Here is a 27426-nt window from a genome sequence, read left to right as displayed (position 1 = left end):
GCAGGCTCAATTACAACAACTGGTAACGCTTTATTTCACGGGTGGGTAATTTCCTCGACAGTTTCCGGGAGAAAACTACGCATCGAGGTCCTAATCGTGAGGGAAATAGAGACAACATTCTCAGACAGAGCTTAGTTCGCTGTGTCAAACTTTGAGACGTTTAAACCCAAGTTAATCTTTATTCATCATTCATTGATTATGGAACACATTATTCCTACATTTTGGACTTCATTCCTGCCTGGAGACGCATTGCTCGCCCTTCTGTGCACCGACTTAAAGGCTCTCTGTCAGAGTTTAAATGGACTCAACCAGTTGGAAGCGTTCCAATCGGACACTATTTATATTTCTCTTAAGTTATCAACAGATTATTGACATGAAGAATAAAGCGACGTTTTAATGGTTGTTCCGTGACTCTTCATACACGAAGGCACCAGAAACCAACACAGGAAGTAGAGCTCAGTAAAACATAAGCAAATCAAGTCTTTATCAGACCTCGCTGATACCCTTCATGGCTGCGTGATCGTCTTCAAGCAAATTTCTCGGCACATCCAGATAAAAGTGACTTCACCTATTGTGATGCGCATGTGCATCCATTTGTTTCCGTGACCTATATATGAACAGCTCCTATACTCTTAGATGTGCAATTTCATGGCGTCTTCATGGCAGCATGTAAGCTCACTGTAGGCTAAGATGTACTTCAAATAGACTGTAAGTGAGGTCTGTTTGGAGCTTATTAGTTTTGGCTGTTTTTGCAAGTGTGCATCTCGCAGGCCTGATTTTTATATATATATATTATATGTGTGTGTCTGACAGAGACCAATTCCCAGTTTCCCTTGTATAATCCATGTAGGCATGTGTTGCAAAGTAGCACAATCTTCTTAGCACAATTTCCCATCCCAGCTCACACACATGTGAAAGCCCGTGTCAGCAGTGTCCAGCGCAGGATTTAAGGCCTGACATGGATGTAAAAACGGGCTTTAGCAGCCTGAGTGGAGGCGTGGGATCGGTGTGTCGCGCCGCAAAGCTCTCGTTAGATCGTCTGCACACACAACCGCAGTAACAGTATTGTCGGCCCACTCCCGATGACGAACGCACCAGCCTGCGTGACCCGGCCGCCGGAGCGACCCGTGATGCATCCGGGGATAGCGACTGGACGCTCTCCAGCGATGGGAAACGTAAGCGCCAACCCACGGGCCGCCCCTCGCGGCTTCCGCTCCCGCTCCCTCGCGTGACAGATACCGAGGTGGTGCGCATACTGTTGTACAGCTTTAGCACTTCGGTCGGCCGGGGGAGCGACATGTCGGTCAGCTGGTTACTCAGTCCGTCAATATGGCAGCCAGTCAGCCAGCCAGCGAGCGAGCGAGGGAGCCACCCTGACGACGCATCGGCCGGCTCGCCAAGAAGTCGGCTCCTCCGCCTCTCCGCGAGCTCCTCGAGACTTCCATTCTCTGAGCCGGCCCCGTCCGCCACTCACTCTGTCAGTCTTTGAAGCCGCAGGGTCTCTGTTAATTAACCCCTGGCTCGCTGGTCAGAGGGCGGGTCCCGCAGATGAAGTGGTGGTGTCTGTGTTGCCAGCCCCGCGGGTCGCGACCCCCCCCCTACCTCCTCCCCTCGAGCCCCTCCTTATTTGAGCCAGATGTTGGGAGACAAGCCTCCCTCACCCTCCTCCCTCACCCCATCACTCCTGCTGCAGTCTTGCAGTCTTGGCCGGCGGAGCGGCCGTCACCACCCACTCATGTGGGCGCTCTGATGGTGCTCGTCCTGATGGATGGAGCGCTGCTGTAGTTCTGTCTGCTCCACCCCCCCCCTCCACCCCTCTCCTTCCAGCCGTCCTCCTCCTCTCTCTCTCACTGTGGGACACCTCTATCCATCCATTCACCTCCCCCTCCCTCCCCCCCTGTATTTTCACCCCTCCCTCCTCGTTTGGCCCACTGCCCCTTTCCGCTTCGCTCAGGGGAAAGAGTGCCGTGTGTGTGTGTGTGTGTGTGTGTGTGTGTGTGTGTGTGTGTGTGTGTGTGTGTGTGTGTGTGTGTGTGTGTGTGTGTGTGTGTGTGTGTGTGTGTGTGTGTGTGTGTTGCCTGGCAGCGTGCCCGCTGCCTGCGCTTCCCCTCCTTTTCTCCTACCTCATCCTTCCCTCTTCTCCCTCTCCCCTTCCTCTTCATCCCTTGCCGTTCATCCTCGCTTCAGTTTCTCTCCTCCGCCGCCTTCCCTCCTCCATCCTTCTCCTCCTCGTACCTCCTTTTGTCCCCGTCACTCTCTCCACCTGCTTCTAATCACTCCCACTCCATCTCTTTCACTCCCTGCCTCCATTCATACTTCGCTCTCTGTCTCCCCCCCCCCCTCCTCCCCTCCCTCCCTCCCTTCCCTCGTCTCTCTTCCTCGGCTGGGCTCAGGAGCAGTGAACAGGTGTTGTCTCCTTTTGATTTGGGTGCGTTCGGATTAATGCTGTCAGCTCAGCTGTTAAAACAACTGCCACCGCCAGATGCCAGTCAGTTTGGGGCTGGAGCTGTCACCTACACACACACACGCACACACACACATCCAAACATACGCACACTCGAATGCAAGCGTGCACGCACACAGGGTACCGTGTGTATGTGTACACACACACACACACACAGGGCCTCTTGGCTCATTGTAATAGCGACAAAGCAAATCAGCTGCTGTACGCCAGTCTGGTCTGTAACCCAGGTGTGTGTTTCTGTAGCCACTCCAAAACATCACAGTCAGTGGGTTTAAAAGGGAAGCCGTGACATGAGACTACAGTGATCATTAATACATCGTCGGAGTTGCTGTCGACTCGCCTAGACAACCGGAGTCCATCATTTCGAGGCGCTTTATTAGTAGGAAATAAGCGTTGGCTCTGAATGACGGCCCCGCGTCTGTGTTCAGTGGGTAAAGCTTCAATAAGGCTTGTTTGTCTTCGCTTGGCCCGTAACTGTGTTTACTGTTAACTCTCCATCCCTAAGGCAACACATGAGTTCTACCTCCCCACCTCCACCCTCCCTCCCTCCCTCCTCACCCTGCTCACACTCACTTGTTCCTTTCTTTTCTCCAACACATCCATCCCTTCCTTCTTTTACAACCCCTCCACTTCGATTTTCAAGTGTTACCTCAAATATACATTACACCGTGTACATCTATGATGGGCGTATGCATGCGTCACCCCTTTTTTTTTTCCTGTGTGGTGTTTCTCTTTTGGCATGGTCTCCCTTCCTTCGCTCGCGGCCGTTTCCTGGCGGCTTCAACATTTGTGAGAATTGTGAATACAGCGATGATTAACTATGAATCTCAATGATCAGCAGTGTGTGAGGGGTGTGTAACGGCGCTATTTGAGGCTCCTTACAATGCGGGGGGAGTTTGCAAGGTTGTGTGTGTGTGTTTGTGTGTGTTTGTGTGTGTGTGTGTGTGAGAGAGAGAGTGGGCTTCGAAGCGACGATGCTGGTATCTGGGTCCATTTCATGCACACCCGCAAAGTACTGAGATTTTTGATCTATCTTTATCCGTCTCCCTGTTGGTGTCCGTCTTCCACTCTCTCTCTCTCCCTCTCTCTTGACTCGCTCGCTCGCTCCCTCTCTCTTGACTCGCTCGCTCGCTCCCTCTCTCTCCAACATGTTTGTTTGCAAGCTTCACACTAGACAGTCTTGTGATGCTGGTTCAAGGAGCCGTCCGCACTGAGACACTGGACACTTGTTTGCTAGGTCATGTCGGTTTGTCTGACACACTCTCACACCCGAAAGCACACACGCGCACACACACACACACACCAAACATACTCTGTAACATTGAGCCCTCTGTCTGGCTCTCCCCTGTATCAGTTTACTACATGGAAACGCAGAGGAACGCAGTATTTCTAGCCCAATAACAGAGCCGCGTCCCAGTTCAGAGCACACCCTCCTCGTCCGTTCTGTTGGTTCGTTTAATTACGCTAACGAGGTTACGGCCAAGGTTATCATACCCGACTGTAGTCTCCAGTCTCTTCCGAGCCAAACGTTGTTAAGACAATTAGCCCGCTCACAGAGTCATGGGTGTCTCGCCCGCCAAGTGGCGGGGGTCAAAGACAGACAGGAATGTTCAGGGCAGAGAAGAAGCACGCCAGAGAGGAGTTGAAGCTGAAGATGTTATGATATGTATCAATAAATTGGATATACGAGTAATCCAATTGGTTAACTTGCTCTGATAAAGATATGAAGGATCAGATTAACACGGGATTGATCTAATAAACATCCTAATCGTCCATTACTTGCTCCATACAGCAAATGTTACCGATGGTGTGAGCCTTTATATTTCCATTAGTGTTTCGGTAGATATGCAAATCGAATTTCGACTTAGAACGTATCGAAATTGAATTTGCCGACTGCACTTCAGAGGTGCAGGTGCTATCTCTCCAGTGAGTTAAAGCCAGATTATCTTGACTCTGACTAACCGCTGGGCATGCTGGAGTTCTTTCATTCTGGATAGTTTTTCCTCAGAAGAGCTTATAAATGCCACATTGTCCCGTACAACATGTTCATTAAAGGGGTTTGAACTGCTCGTCCATAAAGTTGGGCAACTCACAAGAGACAGGACAGAAAAAGAAAGAGGCAACAACAGCTGAGATGTGTTTCATAGCCCCTGACTGTCTGCTAAGAGAAACATCTTAAAACTGTACTCAAATCGCCGCAGACAGATGCAACGCAAAAGTGACATTTCAGAGCAAAAACATGAAGTCACAGCGGATGCATGATGTTCTTTCACCGGCGCTGTTATTGTCATTTAGTTTGTGAGGATCCTTCCCTCCCTCTTTGTTGGCCACAGATGGCTAAGTGATCTAAATGCGACCTAACCAGCAGCGTCGAGGCAGATCTCATCAACCGATCAAACTTCTTCTTTTTATTTTTCCTTGCCAAAAAAAAAAAAAAAAAAGCGCGATCTTGCCAGGAAAATTTGGGAGTAGGAAAGTATTTACGGGGGGTAGACGTGAGCGAATATTTGGAGCACAGTGACTTTAACAGGTCAGGCACACAAACACACACACACACACACACACATGCTAGTCAGCAGAGCATTCCAGCTCTGTTTGGACGGTTGTTGCCATTGGTCTAATGGTTCTCACATGTCTGTCGCGCTATCTTTGAGCAGCACACAGGACAATGTGCGCTATTCTTAAAGGCTTTCACAGCGTGCTCCGTCTGATCGACGCACAGATGGAACAAACATTCACACGTATACAGAAGAAAGACAGAACGAGACGGGAGACGCGCATCGAGACTCAAACAGACATATAAACAGAGGGAAAAGTGTGCGCGTCTGTCGGTGCCCGTCAGCAGCGTCCGCGTTAACAGGAATAGGCGGGTCCCGCCTCCGCCGTCCGGCGAAGCAAAGCCACTCTAAAGCCAAGCCAACTGTCAATCAAACGGCCAACACGGGGCCAAAACTATGATAGCGTCAGAAATAACAGTCTTTACCCATCAGTCTCACACACACACACACACACACACACACACACGGGGAGGTTAAAGTCACAGCCCTGTTTAGATAGGCTTCAAACATGCAAAGCAACATCAGTGTGTCAGGAGTGTCTTGCTGTTCTGTCTGTCTCTCTGTCATTGCTTTGACAGGCAGACGAAAAATGTCACGACTCACAAGAGAAAGCGCTGCACTCTGTGTGTGTGTGTGTGTGTGTGTGTGTGTGTGCGCCCGCGTGCTCGCCTGTCTCTCGCGTAGTTAATGTGTGGGTCTGTCCCCCCCCCCCCCCCCTCCTATACGCAGCAGGCCCGACACACAATGTCTTCTTTTGTTGTCACGTTAAAGTGATGCAATAAAGCTGTGCAGTGACAAGGACGGCCCGGGGGCTGCCGCGGTGACAGAGACGTTGAGTGTGCGTGTGCACGTGCCTTTGCGTGTGCGCGCGAGCGGAGTGGAGACAAGAGCACTGAAGAGGGGTTATTGCCACGAGACAGATTGCAAGTGTCATTTTCCATTACGGCAAGCCCGAGCCGCTGTGTACGACACACTCACGCACACACAGATGCACGCCGACACACAAGCCTTGGCCTACTTCAACAGGATGCTTCTGACAGGGAGAGATGTGCGTGCATTAAAAGAGTGCCGGCCCGGAGTATTTAACCCTCTCCTCACGCCGGCCGGCTTCAGGTTGAGGAGGCGGTTTGCGAGCTGCGTCTCTGAGAGTGTCACAAAACATATGAGGTGATCCTCCAAAAAAAACCAGAGCGACTAAAACGTTTAAAAGGTGCACGACACAGCTGCTTGTCAAAGGATCCCTGGTGTGTGTGTGTGTGTGTGTGTTGCGCTTGAAACGAAGCATGACCCTTTGTTGCGTGTGAAGCTTTATTATCTATTCAAAAGTCTCTCATGAGGCCATGTTTGTTAACCAGGCAATTAGCGGGCAGTATGTGGCGCTTATCAGGGCCACGGTTGACACTTGGTCTCTTCAGCCTGTGAAGTATGAGGCAGTAAAATGAAAATGGGATCGGCGTTCGGCCCCATAGCTTGTCCCTAACAAGGTGCGGTGGCAGCGGCTATCGGGGGCCGAGCTGAATTAGTCCGCAGCGGATTCAAATGTCTAGATGCTATCAAACACCATTTAATGATAATGGAGGTCACTGAGGCAATTGGGGAAATGGTGTGTGTGTGTGTGTGTGTGTGTGTGTGTGTGTGTGTGTGTGTGTGAGAAAGGGACATTTCTCTGTCCCTGCATTAAGATAGCATCGCTAATTTCTTCAGCTCAGCACCAAAACAACATGCAGAGGAAGGGAGAGAAGACGACGAAGAAAAAATAAAATAAACGGCACACAAGCAAAACGAAACAACAAGGAAAAGTTTTTCTGCGACTTTCTCGAATGTCGCTCCAGATTTTGCCCTTCATCGTGCTTTCACAATGTCGCGCCCTCTCCGCTGCTATTTCTGACTGCCAGTGTGTGGATCTGGCTCGCTGAGATTTCATGCCAGTGTAAAAATTGGCTGAGGGTTTGGTTCAAATCAAATTGGACATAAGCACCCACAACACCATCTGTTAGGGAAAGGCAGTGGAGTGAAGGGCAGAACTCTGTATTCAGATAAATGGATTTTCAATTTATTAAATTGTTGACTGACACCCTTGTAAATGTTCGCTTTATGTGCCGCGGCCTATTCTTAGAACGTCACATTTTATGGAAACATGTTGCTATACATCCATACAATCGCTAATATTAGACTGGGTGGAGAGCCCACTACATCTGTTGTTTTGCGTTAGTTGAATTTCTTTTTTTATATTTTCTTTTCAGCACATTTAAATGAGAGGGAAAACGCTTATTTTTCTCTTAAAGGTTGTTTTTTTTCACCCCGAAACCTTATCTTGCTTAAAAAAAAACACACACACATAAATGAAGCCTTCTCTCCGGTAGTCTTCAGGTGTTTTGGCAAGTGATGCAGTGTGTGTGAGTGTGTGTGTGATTTTCTGCTAACAGGTGTGTCGCCCCGAAATGTGTCTGCGATCGTCACAGCACTTTCGGGGAGGACCATATGTCCCTCGTTGCTTCACCCAAAAATTAAACTTTCCTTGCACGGTGAATAATAGAAGTCTCTCAGAAGTTGATGTCATGTATAGCTCGTTGTGTGAGTGTGTGCCAAATACTCTGTGTGTGTGTGTGTGTGTGTGTGTGTGTGTGTGCGTGAAAGAGTCCCCTTAGCCCGCCTCGTGGTCTGGGTGCTTATTAATAACTAAAGTTGGAGCAGCTTCTGAATTAAGAGTCACTGTGGACGTTTGAGACCGACCAGGGACGGAGACGAAGACACACTCATACAGTATACACACACACACACACACACACACACACACACACACACACACACACACACACACACATATATTTATATATATTTGTGCACATTCTCTGTTTCTTTCCGACTCTTTCTCCTCTGCTTCAGAGGGAGACGTAGAGCGCTGGGAGGGGCGCTACAAAGTAAGGAGGAGGAAGAGGAGGAGGAAGAGGAGGAGGAGGATTTTAGTGTTTACACAGAGGCCCGGCCACCGCGGAAACTGTTGCCAAGCGCTGTTCTCCCCGACAACAAGCCAGTAATTGGTACTGTTAGCGGCTAACCTTGCGGAGGTGGCTGTGCGAGGTGCGCTCGGACAAAAAGCTTTTTGATACGTCTCCCTCTCGATCTCTTCCTCCTCTCTCGAGCCGCCGTCGAGTGCCCCTCTTTTTTAAATTGTATTTGACGAGAGACGGCCCGTCGTCTTGGCACGGCCCGCTTCGCTTTGGAAAACGATTGGACCGTCTTTAGAAGGAATCGATGAAAACGTGTCCAGACACATGGCCCAGCTCAACCGGACATGAATTGATCATCAAAATATCAACATCATCATTTGGTAATGGAGAACGCCGGGGCTTTGAGCGGGAGGGAAAAGCCAGACTGAAGCGCACGAGCTGCGGTATCAAGAGGGTGTAAATAAGTGAGGAGATGCAATTTTCTGTTCTGAAGTTTCTTCCACCGTCTCCATAATGCAGACCATCCAGTTGTAACATCGTACTACTGAAAGACTTCAATTACTTCATATTATTTACATAGCAACACTGTGTGTGTGTGTGTGTGTGTGTGTGTGTGTGTGTGTGTGTGTGTGTGTGTGTGTGTGTGTTTGCAGCCTCCAACCGGCCCCCGTGTTCTTCCTTCATTAAGAAGAAGTTTGATGAGTGCATCGACGTGGACAGACCTCATTTGTGTCTGTGGTTTGCCATGAAACAATTCCTATCAAATGTTGACTGTAATTCAGTTACGATAACCTCCTTAAGGTGTTTACATGCCAGTTATAATCTAATCTTCAGGTCACATGTAAGCTTGTTCTCTCCGTCTCCGTCGTGGCCGCCAGCGAATGTGTTTTTTCGCCACAGAAGTCGCCACGCATCTCTCCTCGCTCTCTGTTACTTCTTCCCTCCATCTCAATACTTCAGTGTTCAGGGTGGCAGTCTTGGACAAACTTCGCTAGTGCTCGTATAATTGCTTATTCAATGCTGACCCCTGCTCGGTTTAGGAGGGAGGAGGAGGAGGAGGGTGGAGGAGGAGGATGGAGGAGGGGAACGGAGAAGGAAAACGGGGCGGAGGGAGGGGGGGGGGGTGCTGGAGCCCTCCCCGTCGCTGCCAAGGCCCAAGTCAATGTGGAGCCTGTTTTTCGGGATGTAAGGGCGGCCATGGGTCCCAAGCCAGGGCCCTTTCCTGTGGGCCCTCCTCCTCCTCCTCGTCTTCGCTCTCCTCCTTCATCCTCCACCCTCCTCTGAGCCCGGCTGGGCCTGGCGCTGGCACAGAGGTCCCTTTGTTGTGCACCCGAGGGCCCGGTCTCTCTCTCTCTCTCTCTCTCTCTCTCTCTCTCTCTCTCTCTCTCTCTCTCTCTCTCTCTCTCTCTCTCTTTCCACTAGCCCCCTCCTCCTCCTCCTTACCACCATCCCTCCCTACCTCCCTCTCTACCTCCCTCCCCTCCCTACTTCTTTAAAGGTCTCCAGGCTTCACAAAAATGAGATAATAGGAAAAATAGAGCTGGCCGCTTGTGACTCAGGGCAAAACGTCTGAGTGAAAAATAGAAAGTGAGCGAGAGGAGAGAGAGATGGTATTGTTTGTGAGGTTGGTTGGGACGAGCTGGACTGAAGTTGAGTCTCCTCCCATCTCTCTCTCTCTATCTCTCTCTCCATCAGCTTCTGAACCAAAAGCTCACTGTGGATCCAAAAGCCGGATGGGGGCTTGCTCTAATACACACACACACACACACACACACACACACACACACACACTCTGTTTCCCTCTCTCGCTCTCTCTCGGCAGGTGGACGGGGTTGTTTTGGCTCGGCTGCAGGGCAGCAGCTTGACTCCGTTTGAGCCAATGAGCCAAGATAATAGTCGACGATTCCAGAGTTATTGTCAGCGTTTTCCCCCCTCTGCTTTTCCCAGAATCCCTCTCGCCGCCGCCGCCACCGCGCGGGATCCGAGTTATGAACGTCACCCTCCGATGAATCAATGCACTTTCGTATGAAGCGGGATTCATTGTCGTTTGTTCACAACGAGGAAGGGTGTTTTTTTTTTTGTTTAAATAGTTTCCAACGTGTCGTTTTAACGAAAATATTGGCTTTACATTTTTTATCCAATGTAAACTTTAATAAGAAGCTGATACCGAATATACATTTTTTCACAACCTCAAAACTACTTATGGGTAAACACACACACACACACACACACACACACACACACACACACACACACACACACTCCTTTACCGCCCTGTGCACCTCACACTTCCACTTCCTTGTTCCCCTTTTTTCTCTGTTCATTGTCCTCACCCCTTCATTTTTTGGTCAAGGGGGAGGCGAGGATCCTCCCTCGCCTTCAGCTCCCAAAACCCCACCCTGCAAATATGCAGCCCACACCCCTGCGTGGGCACCAAACTCCACCCGCTTACCTCACAGAACACACACACACACACACACACACACACACACACACGCACACACGTGGGCGTCCTATACGTCAGACGAACAGGGAGCAGCTACTCTGATTTTCATGGAAAGTGTTGCGCTGTCCTCCTTTATCATGTGATTTTTGGCGTTAATAACCAGTAGGAGGCGCTTGCCGTGTTTCTGTCCCAACTGTCAAGCGAATTTTATAAAAAATCTATTTTTTAAATACTGTAGAAGATAAAAATCAGATGCATTTCAACGGACCGGACTGAGGCGGATAAATCCTCGATCGCAGGAGAAGTGGAAAGAGTTGTTGAAGAGTTCATTTGTATGAGGCGAGTCGTTATTGTTGTGCAGTGTCAGGTAGCGGCGGCGGCGGCGGCGAGTCAGGTTCTGACACACTGATGACAACAAGGAAATGCACTTGGCAGTTGGAGGTGTACTAATGCCTCCACCAGTGCCCAAACAGCCATGATGAGACGCTAATGCGCGAGCGAGGCCAGGGCATTTTTCCTGAGGTCACGGATTCAGGACGCACACGCCTGCGGTGTGCGTTTTGTGTGTTCGTCACGGGTGACAGTGAGGGCTTCATTTCTCATAGTGTTCACCACATCAATCAACATCTCGCTAAAAGCTACAGCATGCCAGCTCTTCCTCTGTTCCCCTCTCCTCATCCCTCTCTTCTTCCCCTCCACTTGCCCATTTCCTCCCCTTTTTTTCTTCTTTTTTTTTTTTTTTTTTCCATCCACCGCACAATGAAAAAGCCTCTTGGCTTTTATTAATAGTTAAAGTGGCCCCGGCCTGTCACTGGGGACAATAACTGCAGCCCTGTTAATAAATAAAAATAATAACTAGGAGATGGAGACGGAGAGGGAGTGCAATGGAAAGAGAACAGGCGACACTGCCATTTGTTGTTCCCTCTCACTTGTCAAAGCTCTTTGGCTTAAAAGCCTCTGTCATTGTTGAGGGAGAGGGGGCTGCAGGGAGAGATGGGAGTGAGAGACACAGAGAGAGGGGGAGAGAGAGGGAGCGCCAGGGGCTAATAGCACCTGTTGGGGTGATGGTGAGACAGCTGTCAGTAGGGGGGGGTTACAGGAGCGCACTCTCTCTTCCTCCCGACGCATGTTTCTTTCCGTCCTCCCTGGTTTTGCAACAGATTCCTCCTCGGCCCTCCTCAAAGCACTCGGGCACATCAGGAACACGGCGCTGAAACTGACTAACCGGCTGAGTGGCAGCGGCGAGGAAAAAAAGAAAAAGAAAAGCAAAGGACGGGACGAGTCAGAGGACAAGGACGGCGGTGGGATTTGAAAAAAGGCCAGAGAGGGAGGGGTGAGAAATAGGAAGCGCGAGAGGTGGACATCTTGAAGTTCAGCATTGATCTCCCGTTACATTCACGCACACTTGTGCGTGTGTGTGCGCGCGCGCGTGTGTGTGTGTGTGTGTCTTTGCGTGTGTGCACCATTGAATTGAACGGAGCATGAGTAGCTCTCGTCTTGAAGCCAGAGGAAACGTCCTGATTCAGGCCTCTGGGGAAGCTGCAGGCACACACACACACACACACACACACACACACACACACACACACACACGCACACGCAACCCGAGGTACAGTATGTAGGACACGCCGCAGCGCTCAGCGCGTGTCGGAGCTCGTCTCCGCTCTCTCGCGCGCGTCCTTGTTTGTGTGTGATCATGTGTCGCTTCAAATCCTGAAAATCTCCAGGTGGCTGCTCATCCTCATCTCGCCTCGTTCACTCCATCGCAGACAAGAGGGAGGAGGGGCGGGGGAGGAGGGATGAAGAGGAGAGACTGGAGGAAGTTCGGGCAAAGCGCCGCTGTTTTTGTATGTGTGTGTCTGTGTTTGGATGTTGGGTAAAAAGTGCTTTGGTTTGATTGTGGCGGCGGCGGCAGCGCGTTCATGTCTCACTTCGTTGAGGAAAAGTGCTAAGCTGTTCAGCTCAACACGCCGGACATCTCCCTCTCCCTCTCCCGCTCTGTGTGAAGCATTAGCGTGTGTCAGTGCAGGCAAGCTGTCTCATACCAGTGAGATTAAGACTTTTTTTTTTTTTTTCGCAATTCAGACTTGTCATTATGGAGGGGGAGAAAATACTAATAATAATCTGGGGGGGACAAACAAACTTTTCTCCAGCCATCAGCAAGTTGTCAGTGCGTTTGCGGCCATATTTATATATACATACACATATACAGTGTGGGCTCACTCGAGTCTGCATGCATGTGTGTGTCTGTGTTTCGAGCTTCCAAAGAGAGTGTGTTTGCGTTGGCTGATAGGGTTAATCTCCCCTCTCAAAGTGTAAAACCTCCTTCCTTAGCAAGGCCTCGCATCCCAAGTGCAGATGGCTCCTAGTAAATAGAGTACTCTCTCTCTCTTTCTCTCTCTCTCTCTCTCACCCTCTTGCTTCACACTTTCAGTCTGTCTTTGTCTGATCATTTCATTCGCTCCCCTTTGTTCATGTCAATAACAGTCAACAGGGTGACTGCCTTGATGGTAGCATCTCTCTATGTGTACATGCGTGCGTGTGTTTGAGTGTGTGTGTGTGCGTGTGTGTGTGTGCGCGCGCACGATTGCTATTAGCGCATGAATGTGCACACATGTAGGGTTGAGTCTCAGCATGTGTATGCTCTCTTGTGTGACATTTCCATTTCCCCCCACTGCGTGTGCGCCTGTGTGTGTGTGTGTGTGTGCGCGCACGTCCGCGTGTGCGATCGCGACCGTAGTTAGGATTGTAATTAGTGATCCTGTGTGCACATGCGTGTGTTTGTGCAGGGGTTTATGTGTGTGTGTGTGTGTGTGTGTGTGTGTGTGTGTGTGTGTAAGGGTCTGTGGAGTGTGTGTTGAAAACAAAGCGCTGGCTGATAATGTGTCCATTGTGGCGGGTGCATTAAGGCCCTCTTTGTCTCAGGGCCCACAGGGCTAATGATTCTCTAGCAGCAGGTGAGAGGGAAAAAGCCTCTCTCTTTCTCGCCACTTGTCTCTCTCTCTCTTTATCTTGCGCTGCCTCTCTCGCTCTTTTCCCTTTTGCTCACTTGTTTTTGTTCTTCAGATTTCCCTCTCTTTCGATTATCAGCTTCTCTCTCTCGCTCTCTCCACCTTCCTCTCCCTCTCTCTCTCTCTCCTGCTGATGCGGCCATTAGGCTGAGCTGCCGCTGCCTTTATTACAGCAAATGGACTTTAAATGAGCTTTATTGTCATGTTGGCCAGCCAACTGAATCCCTCTCTCTCTCTCTCTCTCTCTCTCTCTTTCCTCTGCCCCCCTCCCTTTCCCCCCCGTTCTCCCCTCACCTCCCCCCTCCCCTCCCCTAAACAGAGGCCCCCAGCATTGAGAGGCTGTTGTCAAAGGACTGGAAGGATAAACTTTTGGCCATGGGCTCAGGGCACATCGGAGAAATTAAAGGTATGGTAAAACTAAATAATGACAGAACTAAACTTAAGTGAGCGGAATTCAATTAACCCATTAAACTTAATCAAATGCACCTCCGATGTCCATTGAGAAAAAGGAATCTGTAAATCTAATGAGCGACCTTTTTTTACATGAGATTTTACATCTTTCCACCTAATAAAAAGGGATGTAGCGCACTGTTGTCTGTGTCCACGGTCACGGTGCAGAACCGCTAGCAGCTAATGCGACATGACATGAGTCACAAAAAATGCAAACTGATAAGATGCAAGGAAAAAAAATACAAAACACAGGGGTCAGAGGAAGCGGACAGATAACACTGACAACCTTACACTTCCTGTTTACACTAAGCATGATGGGAAAACCGGGAGCAAAAACTCTAATCATATTTACAAACACAAGGAAACACAAGTTACATTATTTGACAGTTTCAAGGCTCAGAATGTGGCATCAGTGTTTTCTTTGTAGCCCAACAGTTCCTGTAAATACCAGTAGACGTCATGCAGTAAGACGTGAAGTTACTAAGTTTAAAGCCAGTGAAAGCCGAGTAAACGCGGCCTCTGTTCAAGCTGAACTGACGTTGACTAAATTCAGCTGAACTGAAATCCAAAGATCTGATCTGCCCTGAACTGAACCGAGCCGGCGCCTCGTCGCCCGCCTTTGACCGACATGTCGGACAGACTCTGCTGGTCCAGCGAGCTCTGCGTTAATCTCGGCGCTAATCGCTCATTCTGTCCTCGCAGACCCAGTTCTTAGCACCGAGCGAGGGCGGGCAGAGGGCGGGCAGGGAGACGAGGGGGAAGCGAGAGCGCAGCGCTGTGAACGCGCGGCAGCAAAGAGTCAGCCGGGGAGAAGGAGAAAGAAAACTGGCTATTATTCCCTGTAACTCCGGGGCAAAGCCGTCGTTCTCCTCCAGTAATTGAGCTTCATTAGGAAGCAAAGCAATATGTAATCAAAGAGCCTTGCGGAGCGGCGTGGCCGTGGAGAGGGGGGCTCCATTGATCAAACCCCCTTTTCCCAGCTCCCCGCCGCGCTGACATTTCTGTGTAGGGGCGTCCCGCGTGGCGCACCGCACACCAACAGCTGGGGAGCAATATCAGGAGTGTGTGCGAGTGTGTGTGTGTGTGTGTGTGCTCTGGAAAAGTGCACGTACAGTCGAGTCTGTGTGTGTGTGTGTTTTACACTGCTTACATAACAATGTGTGTCTTTGAGGGCGAACGTGTACTTGTGGCTGTTATTGTGAAGGGAAAAAAAGACAGATATATATGTGGAAAGTCGGTTCCTGTGTGTGTGTGTGTGTGTGTGTGTGTGTGTGTGTGTGTGTGTGTGTGTGTGTGTGTGTGTGTGTGTGTGTGTGTGTGTGTGCGCGCGCCGCTCTCTCTTGTCAGTGCATCCCTTGAATATTTTTTTGGTCCCCATCGAATATCATTGAAGAGCTTTTTGTGGGGGAACAAAGTGATTTTGAGCCACCGCCTCCTGCACTGTCTGGTAAAAGGCCCCATGCGGTTCACTTAGCAAAACACACATATACTGTACACACACACACACACACACACACACACACACACACACACACACACACACACACACACACACACACACACACACAGACAGTATGGAACTCATAGCACTAGAATAAATGTCCCCACAGTATAGTGTCATTAACATCAGATCTGCAGCATACAGAGTGACAGGAAAGACTCATCTCTTAAACTCTTGAATTGCCCCTCATGTGTCTTTGCTCGCTGCACGACAGGTTCATGTACAATATCTGCTTGTTTTCAGCACTTCATTAAAGCTCAACAACGTCACAGAGGAGGGTATTTAAACCAAAGAGCTGAGATTCTTCATTCATCCCACTAAAGTATTCTGGATGTCATTATTTTAGACACACTTCCTCAACCCTTTGCCCAGAAGATCTTGGAGCTTTGGCTTTATTCGGGTTTGAATACAGCTTGGATGCTCGTAAACAGGATTTAAGAGGGTAAAGACAAACTCACAACCTCCAATCCCCCCAGAGTAAGATGCTGACTGCAGTCGCACAAATCAAGTCAACTTGAGTTACTTAAAATCAGGTTATTTCAAACCATATAAGTGCTTTAATCAAACCTTAATTGCATTAGCTTAATGTAAATGTAATTATTTACCCTAATAGCGTCATCATGACCATGCCAATATATTTCTTAATACACTGACGCCACTTCCAGACCGCTTTTACTCGATCTCCCTCTCCTCTTCTTCTTCCCCTCACCCTCTTCTCTCCTCCACCATCATGTCCGTGTCTTATCCATCTCCTCCTTCCCTTCCCCCTCATCCCAGCTCCTCCCCCCTTACCGGGAAGAGAAGAGGGGGGGGGGGGGGTTAGCATTCCAGTCGGGGTCATTAATTAGCCCCGCGTACACGGTGACAAGTATTACACTGTTACAAATTGCTTAATTACGCCACGCACGAGTGTGTGCGCGCGCGAGAAAGACAAAAAGCCAGAGTTGACGTCGGTTCGGCAGGTTCTTAGGTAAGCCCGGGCCGCAGGGAGGAATGTGTGTAAACCGATGGAGGAAACCAGTTATCGATCGGCCTGCCGGCCTCGCAGCAGCTGAGGAAACAAGCCGCCGGGAGCTGATTTATGGGACGGCCGCGGAAATTCAGAAAGTCTGAGATGGGGGAGAGAGAGAGAAAGAAAGAAAGAGAGAAGGGAGAGACGAGGCATCTCACATCCTCGAAGGAGAGTTCCTAAATCTCGTCTCAGTTAGGAAGCGTGTTGTTTTCTTGGATCCGTCTTCTTGGGCAAATACTCTGGTTTACTGATGAAAGATCCACAGCTGAGAGGGGGATCGAGAGCAGCTTGTAGAAGAAGAATAGACGGCTTGTCTCCGTTTTTCACACACCTAACTGAGGGCTGCTGCTTCAAGGAATGTCCTTCCACTTCAGCATACACACTGTGTTGCACAGATATTTTACTGTGTTTGCATTTGTGCGTGTGTGTGTGTGTGTTTTTGTAAACGGGGGGTTAACCCCAACAAGAACCCTCGACAAGAAAGACTCCTTTGATCCATCGCTTCACCTTTGGAAGCCCCCCTTATCCTTTTTTTTCTCCCCCTTGCCCTCTTTCTCCCCACCCGTTCACCCCCCATTTGAACAGGCTAACGTTTTTAACACAAGGCTCTTTCTTGTCTTGGTCAGCTTTGGCTATACACACACACACACACACACACACAAGTGGGCACGCACGCACACACACACGCACACACACATTTCTGGCTCTACAAAGGTGGGTCTGTGAGTTAGGACAGCGGCGTGTTTATTTTTCCAGCGGCCAGTGCTCCCGACAGTTGCCTTTATTGTTCATTGTTGGCGGATGGATGGAGTTCGGGTGGAAGTGAGGGAGGAGGAGGAGGTGGAGGGGGGGTGGTGGTGTCGGTGGGCAGTGGAGGCGGGTGTGTGTGTGTGGTGGGGGTGGCGTGAGGCGGCGGCTACCAACAGGCAGGACAAATGGATGGCTCTCACCTTCCCGAGCGGTCAAAGGGCAGGTCAGCAGCCGGGACTCCTCGCCCTCTTTCCCTCTCTCCCACCGACTCCCCCTTTCGTCCCCCGTTGTGTTTCTCTTTCTTTTCCTCCTCGCTTCCCTCTCTTCCCTCTCCTCGCCCTAACCCTCTCTTCCTCATCTGGTTTGACTGGCGCAGGAATGTGGCCCTGTTAAAGGTAGCAGCTGAAGAACAATGGGGGATTGTGCTATCCCACACACGTGCACACTGTGCGCACACACACACGCACGCACACACACACACACACACACACAAACACAACAAAGGCATGTCGGCAAACATTGATACATATGACCAGACATGGGCGCACACACTCGTACTGATTGTGCCTCAGTGTGCCTCTTTCTAACTACTTCCTGTTGAATGATTTAGACCGTGTGTGTGTGTGTGTGTGTGTGTGTGTGTGTGTGTGTGTGTGTGTGTGTGTGTGTGTGTGTGTAATGGAGCTGGTATGTCAGGATCTGAGAGGTCAAAGGTCAGGCCATGCTAAATGTGAGCAGGAGGTTGGCTGACTGCAGGGTAAACACAGACCAGACACACTCGCCTTCTCTTTTTTTCCCTCTCTCTTTCACTCACACACACACACACACACACACAGTCACAAATGTAGACCGATCTCCATATTTATCCCTAAATCAATGCCATTCAAATCAATTTGGACTTTTACTGAAGGTTGTTTTTGCATGAAGTGTAGGTTTTTTTTACCTGGCAGAAAGATTTCGATTGACTTTGTTTGTTGAACACATTAATCTGGCTCAGGTTTTGCCGCCACACTTTGCCTGGTTACTAGTGTTCCCCCAGCCAGATTTATTTTCTTTATTTCAGTAAAGCAATAAAGGTCGTGATGGATTTGTCTTGACTCTTGGGTAATCACTGCTGGCCTTATGTGCCCAGGAAAAGAAGTTAACATCTGGTTTTACAACTCTGCAGCGCACATACGCACCTCGCTAAACATACCTTCCTCCAACAAGCCCCGCCTCCCCGTCCAAGGCCCCTAACCAGCCATATATTACGTTGACCAACAAGCCATGGAGAGCTTTACACTGCTTTGTTGTTCCTTCCTCCTCCGTTCTTCCCTTCATGCCTCTGACCTCTCACCTCACCCCCGCAATCCTTTCTGGCCTCCGGATAACCATGAAAATCGCTCAAAGAAGAAGAAGAACACGCCTTGACATGACAGCTTTTTTTTTTGCTCCCGTTGCCATCACATCTTATATTTATGTCTTCGCACAAGGAATCATATTTGCCGATGGCTACTGTGCATTAATGAAGACGTATAGATGCCCTGTGATCAGCTAGTCGCCTAAAAACAACTTTCAAATGATGAAAGAAGTTTTCTTCAAAGTGCCCCCCTCTCACCTTTGACCCCTCTCACCCGCTTTCCTCACCCCCGTAGGTACCGCAGACAGCCTGGCGGAGAAAGAGCGCCAATTGATGGGCATGATCGGCCAGTTGAGCAGCCTGAGGGAGCAGCTCCTGGCGGCCCACGAGGAGCAGAAGAAGCTGGCCGCCTCGCAGATGGAGAAGCAGAGGCAGCAGATGGAGCTGGCCAAGCAGCAGCAGGACCAGGTACGTGGACCGGGGCGCGCCGCGCGTGACGGGAAATGCTGCGCGCTGCATGTCCTCGCCGCAGAGCCGGTCCATCCTGACAGGTCGTTTAGTGTGGCTTCAGTTCCCGAGAGAAACGTTTTGCTGTATTACAAACCTCCTGTCAGATCTTTCGGCAACTCGATTGTTTCGGTAATTCGTATTTTAGGACTCTGTGGGATGGATTTTCTTTTTTATAATTATGTATGTAAGATATATAATTATAATAAAGAAAATCCACCCCATACACCCTGCAGTAATGACAAAAAATAACAGTCAATAAAAGCACATGATGTGATGCTGATTTGGAAGGTAGATACACACTTAAACATCACAAATGGCCATCCTGGATTCTCTCTCTCTCTCTCTCTCTCTCCCTCTCTCTCTCTCTCTCTCTCTCGCGCAGACACACACACACACACACACACACACACACACCTTACACTGTACGGTGTTCACACAGCCAGAGACATGCGCCTTTGGCAGCTTGAACACAGGGACGCTGCACAGGAATAAGCTGAGGGTATGTAGTGTTGGAGCGGATGTAGCGCAGACATTCACACACACGCTTACACACCAACACACGCGCACACACACACACACACACACATACACACACACTCCAAGCTCCCAGGCGAGAGTCTGCCAGGTATTTGCATAGAGAAGGGTTTCCCTCTTTGTTGTGCTTTTTAGCTTCTGGAAAGCTTGGTTTTACAAAGAGAACACACTCACTCTTTCACACTCACACACACACACACACACATGCAGAAACACAGCTGTAAGGACAAATCACCTGTGACAAACACAATGCCTCACGGTGCCCATGGCTGCATCCGCACCCGTGTGCAGCGCTTCCGGCTGTATGTGAATGAGCTGTGTGTGCACGCCGTGTTCTCCTTAGTTTCTGTTGCATTTTGGCCTTAAAATCGTTGCAGAACGAGAGCAAGCTTCACCAGCTAAATTACATTACAAGCATCGGTGACAAGAATTGTGTGAAAGTGAAAATAAATGTCTTAAAATTGATTATGACTGAATTCAAAGACTGTGTTCATGTCAGTAAGTGTGTCGGTGTGACACTGTTGCCCACTTGGCTGTGAGCTGTGAGTCCAGATGAGATGAGCTCTTTAATATTTCATACCAGGGCATCGACCCTCTGTCGTGCAACTGGGGCCTCAGAGACCTGCAGATGTGTCGCATCTCCCGCGGGCCCCGCACACGCACCGACACGCGTGCACGCGCACACAACACGCACACACAAACACAACGCATACACATTCCAATAACGTGTCGCGTTCCCCGTCCCCAGATTGCCCGGCAACAGCAGCAGCTTCTGCAGCAGCAACACAAAATCAACCTCCTGCAGCAACAAATCCAGGTGAGGCCAGCGTTCGTGTGTGTGTGTGTGTGTGTGTGTGTGTGTGTGTGTGTGTGTGTGTGTGTGTGTGTGTGTCCATCCTCGTATGTAGTCATGTGTATGTATCTTTCAAAGTGTTTGGTTGATGTGTCCCACGAAGGCAATTTTGTGATTGTGATTGTTGCAGCTTTTTGCTCAGCCATCAGCATTTGGGGGGCTTGAATCAGTGTTGACTTAGCCCCTCCTCCTCTAACACACACACACACACACACACACACACACACACACACACACTACTTGTGTAATCACTTGAAGGTGGTCAGTCTGCTTGGAAAATAAAATAGTACTTGTACAGTATGTTCATTTTAAGTCTTTATTACATAATTGAAAGTTTGCCCGTGGCACTGGCAGTGAAGTACATGTTTTTCATGTATTGCATTGTGTCTTTGAGTGGCTGCGAAAGTGTTTTCACAGGCAGAGCGCGAGATTGGCTCGGTTAAGTTAACAGCAACTTTTTTACAAACTCAAACAAAGCAACCAAATCAGAGAATTAGCCAAGAAGGGGTTCGGGAGGAAGCTCGAAACAGAACCGCTAAAGATAAGTCCATCGTTACTGTGGCCTCGCGCTCCAGCCGAAATGGTCTTAAATACGTCCTGACATCATTACTCGCCTTCCCGACAAAGCACACATTTCCGCCTAAGTAGAGCTTTGATCTGCTTGTGTATTAAACACAATCAGACACAGTGCGAGACCTTCGAATGGGACTCTTCCTGGGCCCAGTCATGCTCAATGTAGTTTGCATCAGACTTGACTCAGGTCCAAGGTTGGGTCTTTGTTACTAGGAATGGATCTAATGATTTATGCTAATTTAAGAGGACGCCTTGTGTTTCTGTCAATCAGCTGACATCCACAGGAGGATTTCCTTTCTCCAGGATGTACGAGGAGATGCAAACTTGGTTGACTTCTTGTCTGGATAGTCTTTGTCATGAACAATATGTCACTCAAATCTAATAATGCAGATTGTAACCAATGTAGAAATACAACAAATCAACTGAAAAGTCTATTTGAATGTGAATCTATGTCTTCACTGGATGGGTGTATGTGTAACACTTGAAAATGGAGGTATTGTCCTTTTGGGTGCTACACTGGAGCCTCTATGTTGGTCCAGGTGGCTTGGAACGAATAGCCCAGGCCTTTGTAAAAGCAGATGACACTGAATTTTGAGCTGAGAAAGCCGGGCTTTGTATCATAAAGAGACACCCTGTCCAAGAGGGAACACACACACACACACACACATTCCCTTTCCCCCCAAGAGTTTAGCCATACACAGTTTGTGTGATAAGAGACCTTGTGATAGCATGCGTTTGGGACGTGTGTCCACGACTCTGTGTAAAGCAGCTGTGTTTATTCGCTTTGTGCGAGAATTGTTCGCGTTTTTTTGTCTCGCTGACCAAAAAAAACAACAAAAAAAAAGAAGAAGAAGTTTGTGTCTGAGGATTACTCTGTGCATTCTCGAGCGTCCGCTCCTTCGTCTGTGCGTATACGGAAGCGCGTGCGCGTCCGCCGCAGCTGTGTGTGTCGAGCTATAAACACGTCCGCTCATGATTCACTCCCTCGCGACCCCGCCGAGACAAAGCTCTCTTTTCCCATGACTTTGCAACCTTTTCCCAAACAAGCGTCTCTCCATTGAGCGGGCCCAACAATAGTTTCTCACAAGCAGGGGCAGCTGTAGGCAGCCCTCGTTAAGAGAGGGGCACAATCAACAGGGGCTCATCACGGGAGCGCTACGAGGAAAACACACACACACACACACACACACACACACAGGGGCGCGGACAATCGCACGCATCAAAGTGTGCGCAAACGTGCAAAATAATAATAATAAACGCCGTGCATGGCCCCGCAACACTCGTATCGCAAGCAGTCGCAGAGAGCGCCGCACACTCGCCACTGATGATCAAACACACACTCAATCATCAAAGACTTGGTCGAGAAATACACTGCTTAATCATTCATGAAGAGATTGTCCGCACAATCCCACAATACAATGGCCTGCCAGAGAGAGGGCACCAGGTTCAGTGTGTTGTGCTGTGTGTGTGTGTGTTTTTTGTGTCTGTATGATAAGCCCCTTGTGATTGCATTTCCCCCTAACGAGGCTGAGTTCAGCTGTCCCTTCGTGTGTGTGTGTGTGTGTTTGTGTGTCTGCGTCCTTGGCTTTGTTGGGCCCAAACCTCCCAAAGGCCTGTGAAGAATGCTTTCAACCGTCCACTTGGAAGAGGTGATGAAATGAAACGAATAATCAAGCTCATGAAAAAGAGAGGAGAGTGACACACATCCTTCATGAAAGGAGGACAAATTATTTATTGTCCCCGCGTCCGGTTTCCTTTTTCTTTTTCTTTTTTCTCCTCTCACCCCGAAACCCAAATCAAGCTAGCGATATGCGTGTTAGCGTCCGCCATTTAGGCCAACGGCACTCGCTGAATGTGGTGCGAGCCGACAAACAAGCGAGTTCATTTACAGAGGCAGGCATCGCAGCAACACAAGCTAATGACACACCGTGTGAACAGGACACACACACACACACACACACACACACCAGTCATTAGTGTCTACAAGTCAGCGATTGGCTACTTTATCGCTCTGACTAATTAATTCTACCTGGAATTATTCATGAATTAGCATCAATTATGATGCATTCATTTCATTCCCACACACACACACACACACACACACACACACACACTGTACCTTTTCAGGGAGCTTTTATTCTGCTTTACCTAATACTAGCTCAACTCTCGCTGTGTTCTTTAAACTAAACCTAACCTTTAGTCTGACTAAACCTCTAATCCAAACCCTTAATCTGAATCCTAAAACTGAATTATTATTACCCCCCCCCCCCCCCCCTCCCCTCCCCGACCACTCTCTCCCAACAAATCTAACCCCAATTTCAATCGTAAACCTAAACCCAACCAGGTCCAGGAGAAATGAGCCCTTACTTTGCAGAGAATTGGGCTCAAACTGAGGGTGTAACACAACTTGCTCTCTGAAGCGTGTGTGCACACGAAGACAGACACACAAACACACTCCCCTACCCCCTGCTAGGGGCCTTCTTGTTAGGCTCCAAGGGGTGAGCACATTTCCTCACACTTCCCTTTGCTTTTCCCCTCGTCTTCTCTCATTCTAATTAAACAACCTGTCTCCGAGGCTCCCCCCGGTGTTGCCGGTGTTGGCCGTTGCCGCCGCGCTGGGAAGCGCAACGGGGATGAAAGGAGCTCACCTGCCGAGCGGCTCAGGGCTTAACTTGAGAACACGCGCACATATTCATAGAATAGAGGCGGCGCACGCTCGCTTAAGATGCATATGGAAACAGAGGGATGAGCGGACACCAGCGTGTCCTGCCTAATGAATCAAAACACACACACACTCACACACACACAGTGAAGTGTGCGTCTCTGCTGGCTGTCCTTCATCTCATCAAGCGCCGCGGCTGCTGTAGGTGGGACACAGCGAGCGCCGACGGAGGAGAAGTGATCATAAAATGAGTAAAGCCACCTGATGCTTTGACCAGTTTAAAAGAGGCCAGACGCGCCGGCGACAGCGGCTAACAAGCTCTCCATTAAGACTAACCCACGTTGCTAACTGAATCACACGGACACACACACACACACACCCTCCGAGTGTTATATACCTGGCGCGGTCACGAGCGCAGGCCTCTGTCCTCGCTCAATAGTTCTCATTCTGTTGGAGAAAAACAAAAGCAGAGAACCCTAAAAAGCTTTCCATTCATTTCCACACACAACACAGCAGCACCTCTGTACTCTGTGCTCTGTGCATAGGAGCGGCTAACCCAATTGCCTGTGTAATTGTTTAATCACTCCCATTACACCGCAACCAGTGTAATTTGTGTTTTCCTTTACGCACTTCACGTGTCGATGCGCACATACACACACACACACAAACACATAGACACACATGCACGCGCACACTCGTAAACTGGACCACGACCGAGCAGCCGTTCCCACTGAGACCCGCCCTCCCTCACATGCCTGCTCTTTAATGCACTCTCACACGCACACACACACACACACATACAGGTGTGTGTGTGTGTGTGTGTGTGTGTGTGCAGCCATTGCAGTGCCAGTGGGGCATGAACCATGCCCCCACATTGACAGCAGGCCGGCCTCTAACAGCCCCTGTCCATAGAAAGTTAATGGACTAATATTAAAAGCCGGCTATCTCTCTCTCTCTCTCTCTCTCTCTCTCTCTCTCTCTCTCTCTCTCTCTCTCTCTCTCTCTCTCTCTCTCTCTCGTTCCGTCTCTCTCTCCAAATTAATTATTGGTTCTGTCGCTCGCGCGTCTCTTCTTTAGCAATGGGTCATCCAGGTCTTGCATTAATTGCCCGAGCATATGGTCGCCAGCAGATTTTAGCTGTGGGACTCGCACTTTAGCGGGGGCTATTTATTTATTTTTTTCCCCGCGCGCGCTCAGATGCGAGCCATATTGTGCGGCGCTGGCAGCTATTGTTCGTCGCATTAACTTCATAGAGCTAATTACTCCCCAATAATAACTTTACCTTGGAGTTTTTAGCGCGCCGCGTGCCAACCAACCTGTTTCGCACCCCATATGTTAATTAGCGGCCACATCTTCATTATGCCGCAGCGGCGCTTTAAGTTCAAGCTGTGCCGCCTGGCGCGTGGTGAACGCAGCCTCGACTCGCTGCCAATTATCCAACTCTTGCTCCCCTCGCCGTCTCTCCTCCTCGCGCTCTTTCTCCCTCGCTCGTTCATTCTGTTCGCTCTGTCTGCTGTTTATTTTCCTGAGAAGTTCTCTCGCCAGGGTGAATCGTCAACTTCTCTCTTTCTGTCTGTCCTTTTTGCCCCTGTGAAAGTTCTCAAGAAAAAGTTTCACATGTTTTCCTATATATATATATATATATATATATATATATATATATATATATATATATATATATAATCCAATTCCTTTATTTTTTCTTTGTTTTGCATTCAGTTATCACTGATTAGAGGACTTCAAAACTCAGATAAGCTCCAGTTTTGTTTGTTTCAGGAGGGCTCTGCAGATAAAAAGCAGAGCTCCTTTTCCTCCTCGTCGGCAGCCTACAGTAGCGGCGGTGTGATGTTTTGTCTGCGTGTGTTGTAGGTTTTCATGTTCGCTTTGGGCCTGATGTGAAAGAGGAGCTGACGAGTGCGTTATTCCCCAAAGCGCCTGCTGTTTCAGATGTGCCTTTTTCCTTTATGTGGAATCTGGAGATTTCCTGATAGATCTGGCCTCGCTCGCACTCTCCCCATCTCTGGTTCTCGCAGCCTCACTTTCTCTCATAGGCTTCTCCTTCCTTCTGTCAATGCATCCCTTTGTCTCTGATTCTCATTCTCTAATTCAAGAGAGCTCTTCCCCTCTCTTTTCTTCCCCTCGGTTTTCAAAGTTTGCACTGTGATCACGAGGCTAACGCACAGAGCTCCTCATCCACTTTGAGGTAGCACTGCGTTATTGTATATCCAGTAGGAGGAGAAATATCAGATTGTTGTGGATGGTAAAGGAATGTGTGAGGGGGACTCTCCAATATCACATGATCACCTAGTGAACACACCCTCCTCAGCCCTACACACACACACACACACACACACACACACAGTTCAGTCAGTCCCCTGTTTCTCACTGTTACGCTCAACTTGCTCTGACCCATGTTTTCTGCCTTATATGTGTCTGTAATACCGTTTAGAGGTCAGTGTGTGTGTGTGTGTGTGTCTGTGTGTGTGTGCCAGTGACCATGGTAGGCTACGCGGGGCTGCTCATCAGCTCAACAGCTGTTACACATATATCCAACTCAACTATTATAACAGCACCATATGGGAGGAAATGATCCTCCATGAACCATTCTCTTCTTCTTCATCTGTGTCTTTCTCTCGCCTCTCTTCGGTCGCCTGATCTTCCAATCCCATTGTTGGGACTTGCATGTGTCGCGCAACAGTTCTGTAGGCTGATTCATATCGTTCTATTGGAGGCAGATATTGTTATGAGACTGAAAAAGAGGCACATATAGAGGGGAGAAGACGCAGGAAAATCTTCATTTTCATTTGTGAGGACAGAAAGCAAAGCCATCTGCACAGACGTAATCGGTGTATGTGCCAGTGTGTCTATGTACAGTATGTATGTATTACAGCTGCCACCCTCTCCTCTCTCCTCTCTCCTCTCCTCTCCTCTCCCCCTCCCCTCGCCTCCTCTCCTCCCTACGGTACATTACAGTGTTGCTAGCCAGCTCCACTCCAGCATATGTCCAATTAGGCCTGAAAGGCAAAGCGGAACTGTTCTGTCTGTGATTCGTCCCCGCGGGGGTCCTGTCCGAGCGTCGCGCTGGAGCGCCTCTCCCTTCTGATCGCGCTGCGCGGCGGTTTATGGTTAACCAAAATGGTGGAGTAATTATTGTTTTTGGTGTAAGGGGGAAACAAGAGTCGCTTGAAGAGCGCTGTATTCCCCTGCGCTGTGATAGTTTGATTACAGTGCTGCTGGCGGCCGCATGCCGACACACTGGAGCGGGAGGAGGAGGAGGAGGAGGAGGCACACACACACACACAGATAGGTACTTATAGTACACGAGCATGCATACGCCGAGGGAAAATTGAGCATACACACACAGGCAGGGGAAGCTGGGAGCGCTGTCGGCTCTGGGAGACAGCCGCTCTCTCTATTTACCTGTCTCAAGCGCTTCAAGTGTCCATATCACTGAGACATTACCTGATTGTACCAGCGCGTCCTCGTGATTGTGCAGCCATTTCCATCATTCCAGATCAATTTTGCCACATCAAACAGCTTTTACCTGACCATTATCCTATTCAGCCATTACCTCCCCGCCCTCCCGGCAAAAGAGGAAGAGGCAGGAGACGGAGCTGGAAAGAGGAAGCGAAGTGTTCGGCAACCAGGAATCCAGGTCAAAGGCCTCAAGACCCGATCACAGATTTCATTTGAAGGGGCTCCAATTTTTCTTGTCACATGCAGCTGAGTAGACGCGTGATGTGGCCTTTGATAACAGTTGAATATTGTCTTCTGGAGGAGAGCCTGTCAAAGACATCACGGTGTGCTCTTTT

General features: G+C 49.3%; 1 protein-coding gene across 13 annotated transcripts in view; it reads left to right on the top strand.

Annotated features, from left to right (window-relative positions):
- The window catches only part of sox5 (SRY-box transcription factor 5), a 202307-nt gene that overhangs the window by 144253 nt on the left and 30628 nt on the right, over positions 1-27426 (top strand). For 11 of the 13 annotated variants that reach the window (XM_068586176.1, XM_068586185.1, XM_068586178.1 and 8 more), the window contains 3 exons: positions 13750-13836; positions 18778-18950; positions 20275-20343. In XM_068586176.1, coding sequence (XP_068442277.1) covers positions 13750-13836; positions 18778-18950; positions 20275-20343 — 329 coding nt within the window. The remainder of the gene's footprint in view (positions 1-13749; positions 13837-18777; positions 18951-20274; positions 20344-27426) is intronic. The other 2 variants (XM_068586184.1, XM_068586181.1) reach the window with 1 other exon arrangement.

Source organism: Clinocottus analis, unplaced genomic scaffold (genome assembly GCF_023055335.1).
Source record: "Clinocottus analis isolate CAN_PGR_092001 unplaced genomic scaffold, fCliAna1.0.p SCAF_20, whole genome shotgun sequence".
NCBI lineage: Eukaryota > Metazoa > Chordata > Actinopteri > Perciformes > Cottidae > Clinocottus > Clinocottus analis.
Note: the sequence above shows the minus strand (reverse complement) of the source record. Positions and strands in the feature narration are given on the sequence as shown.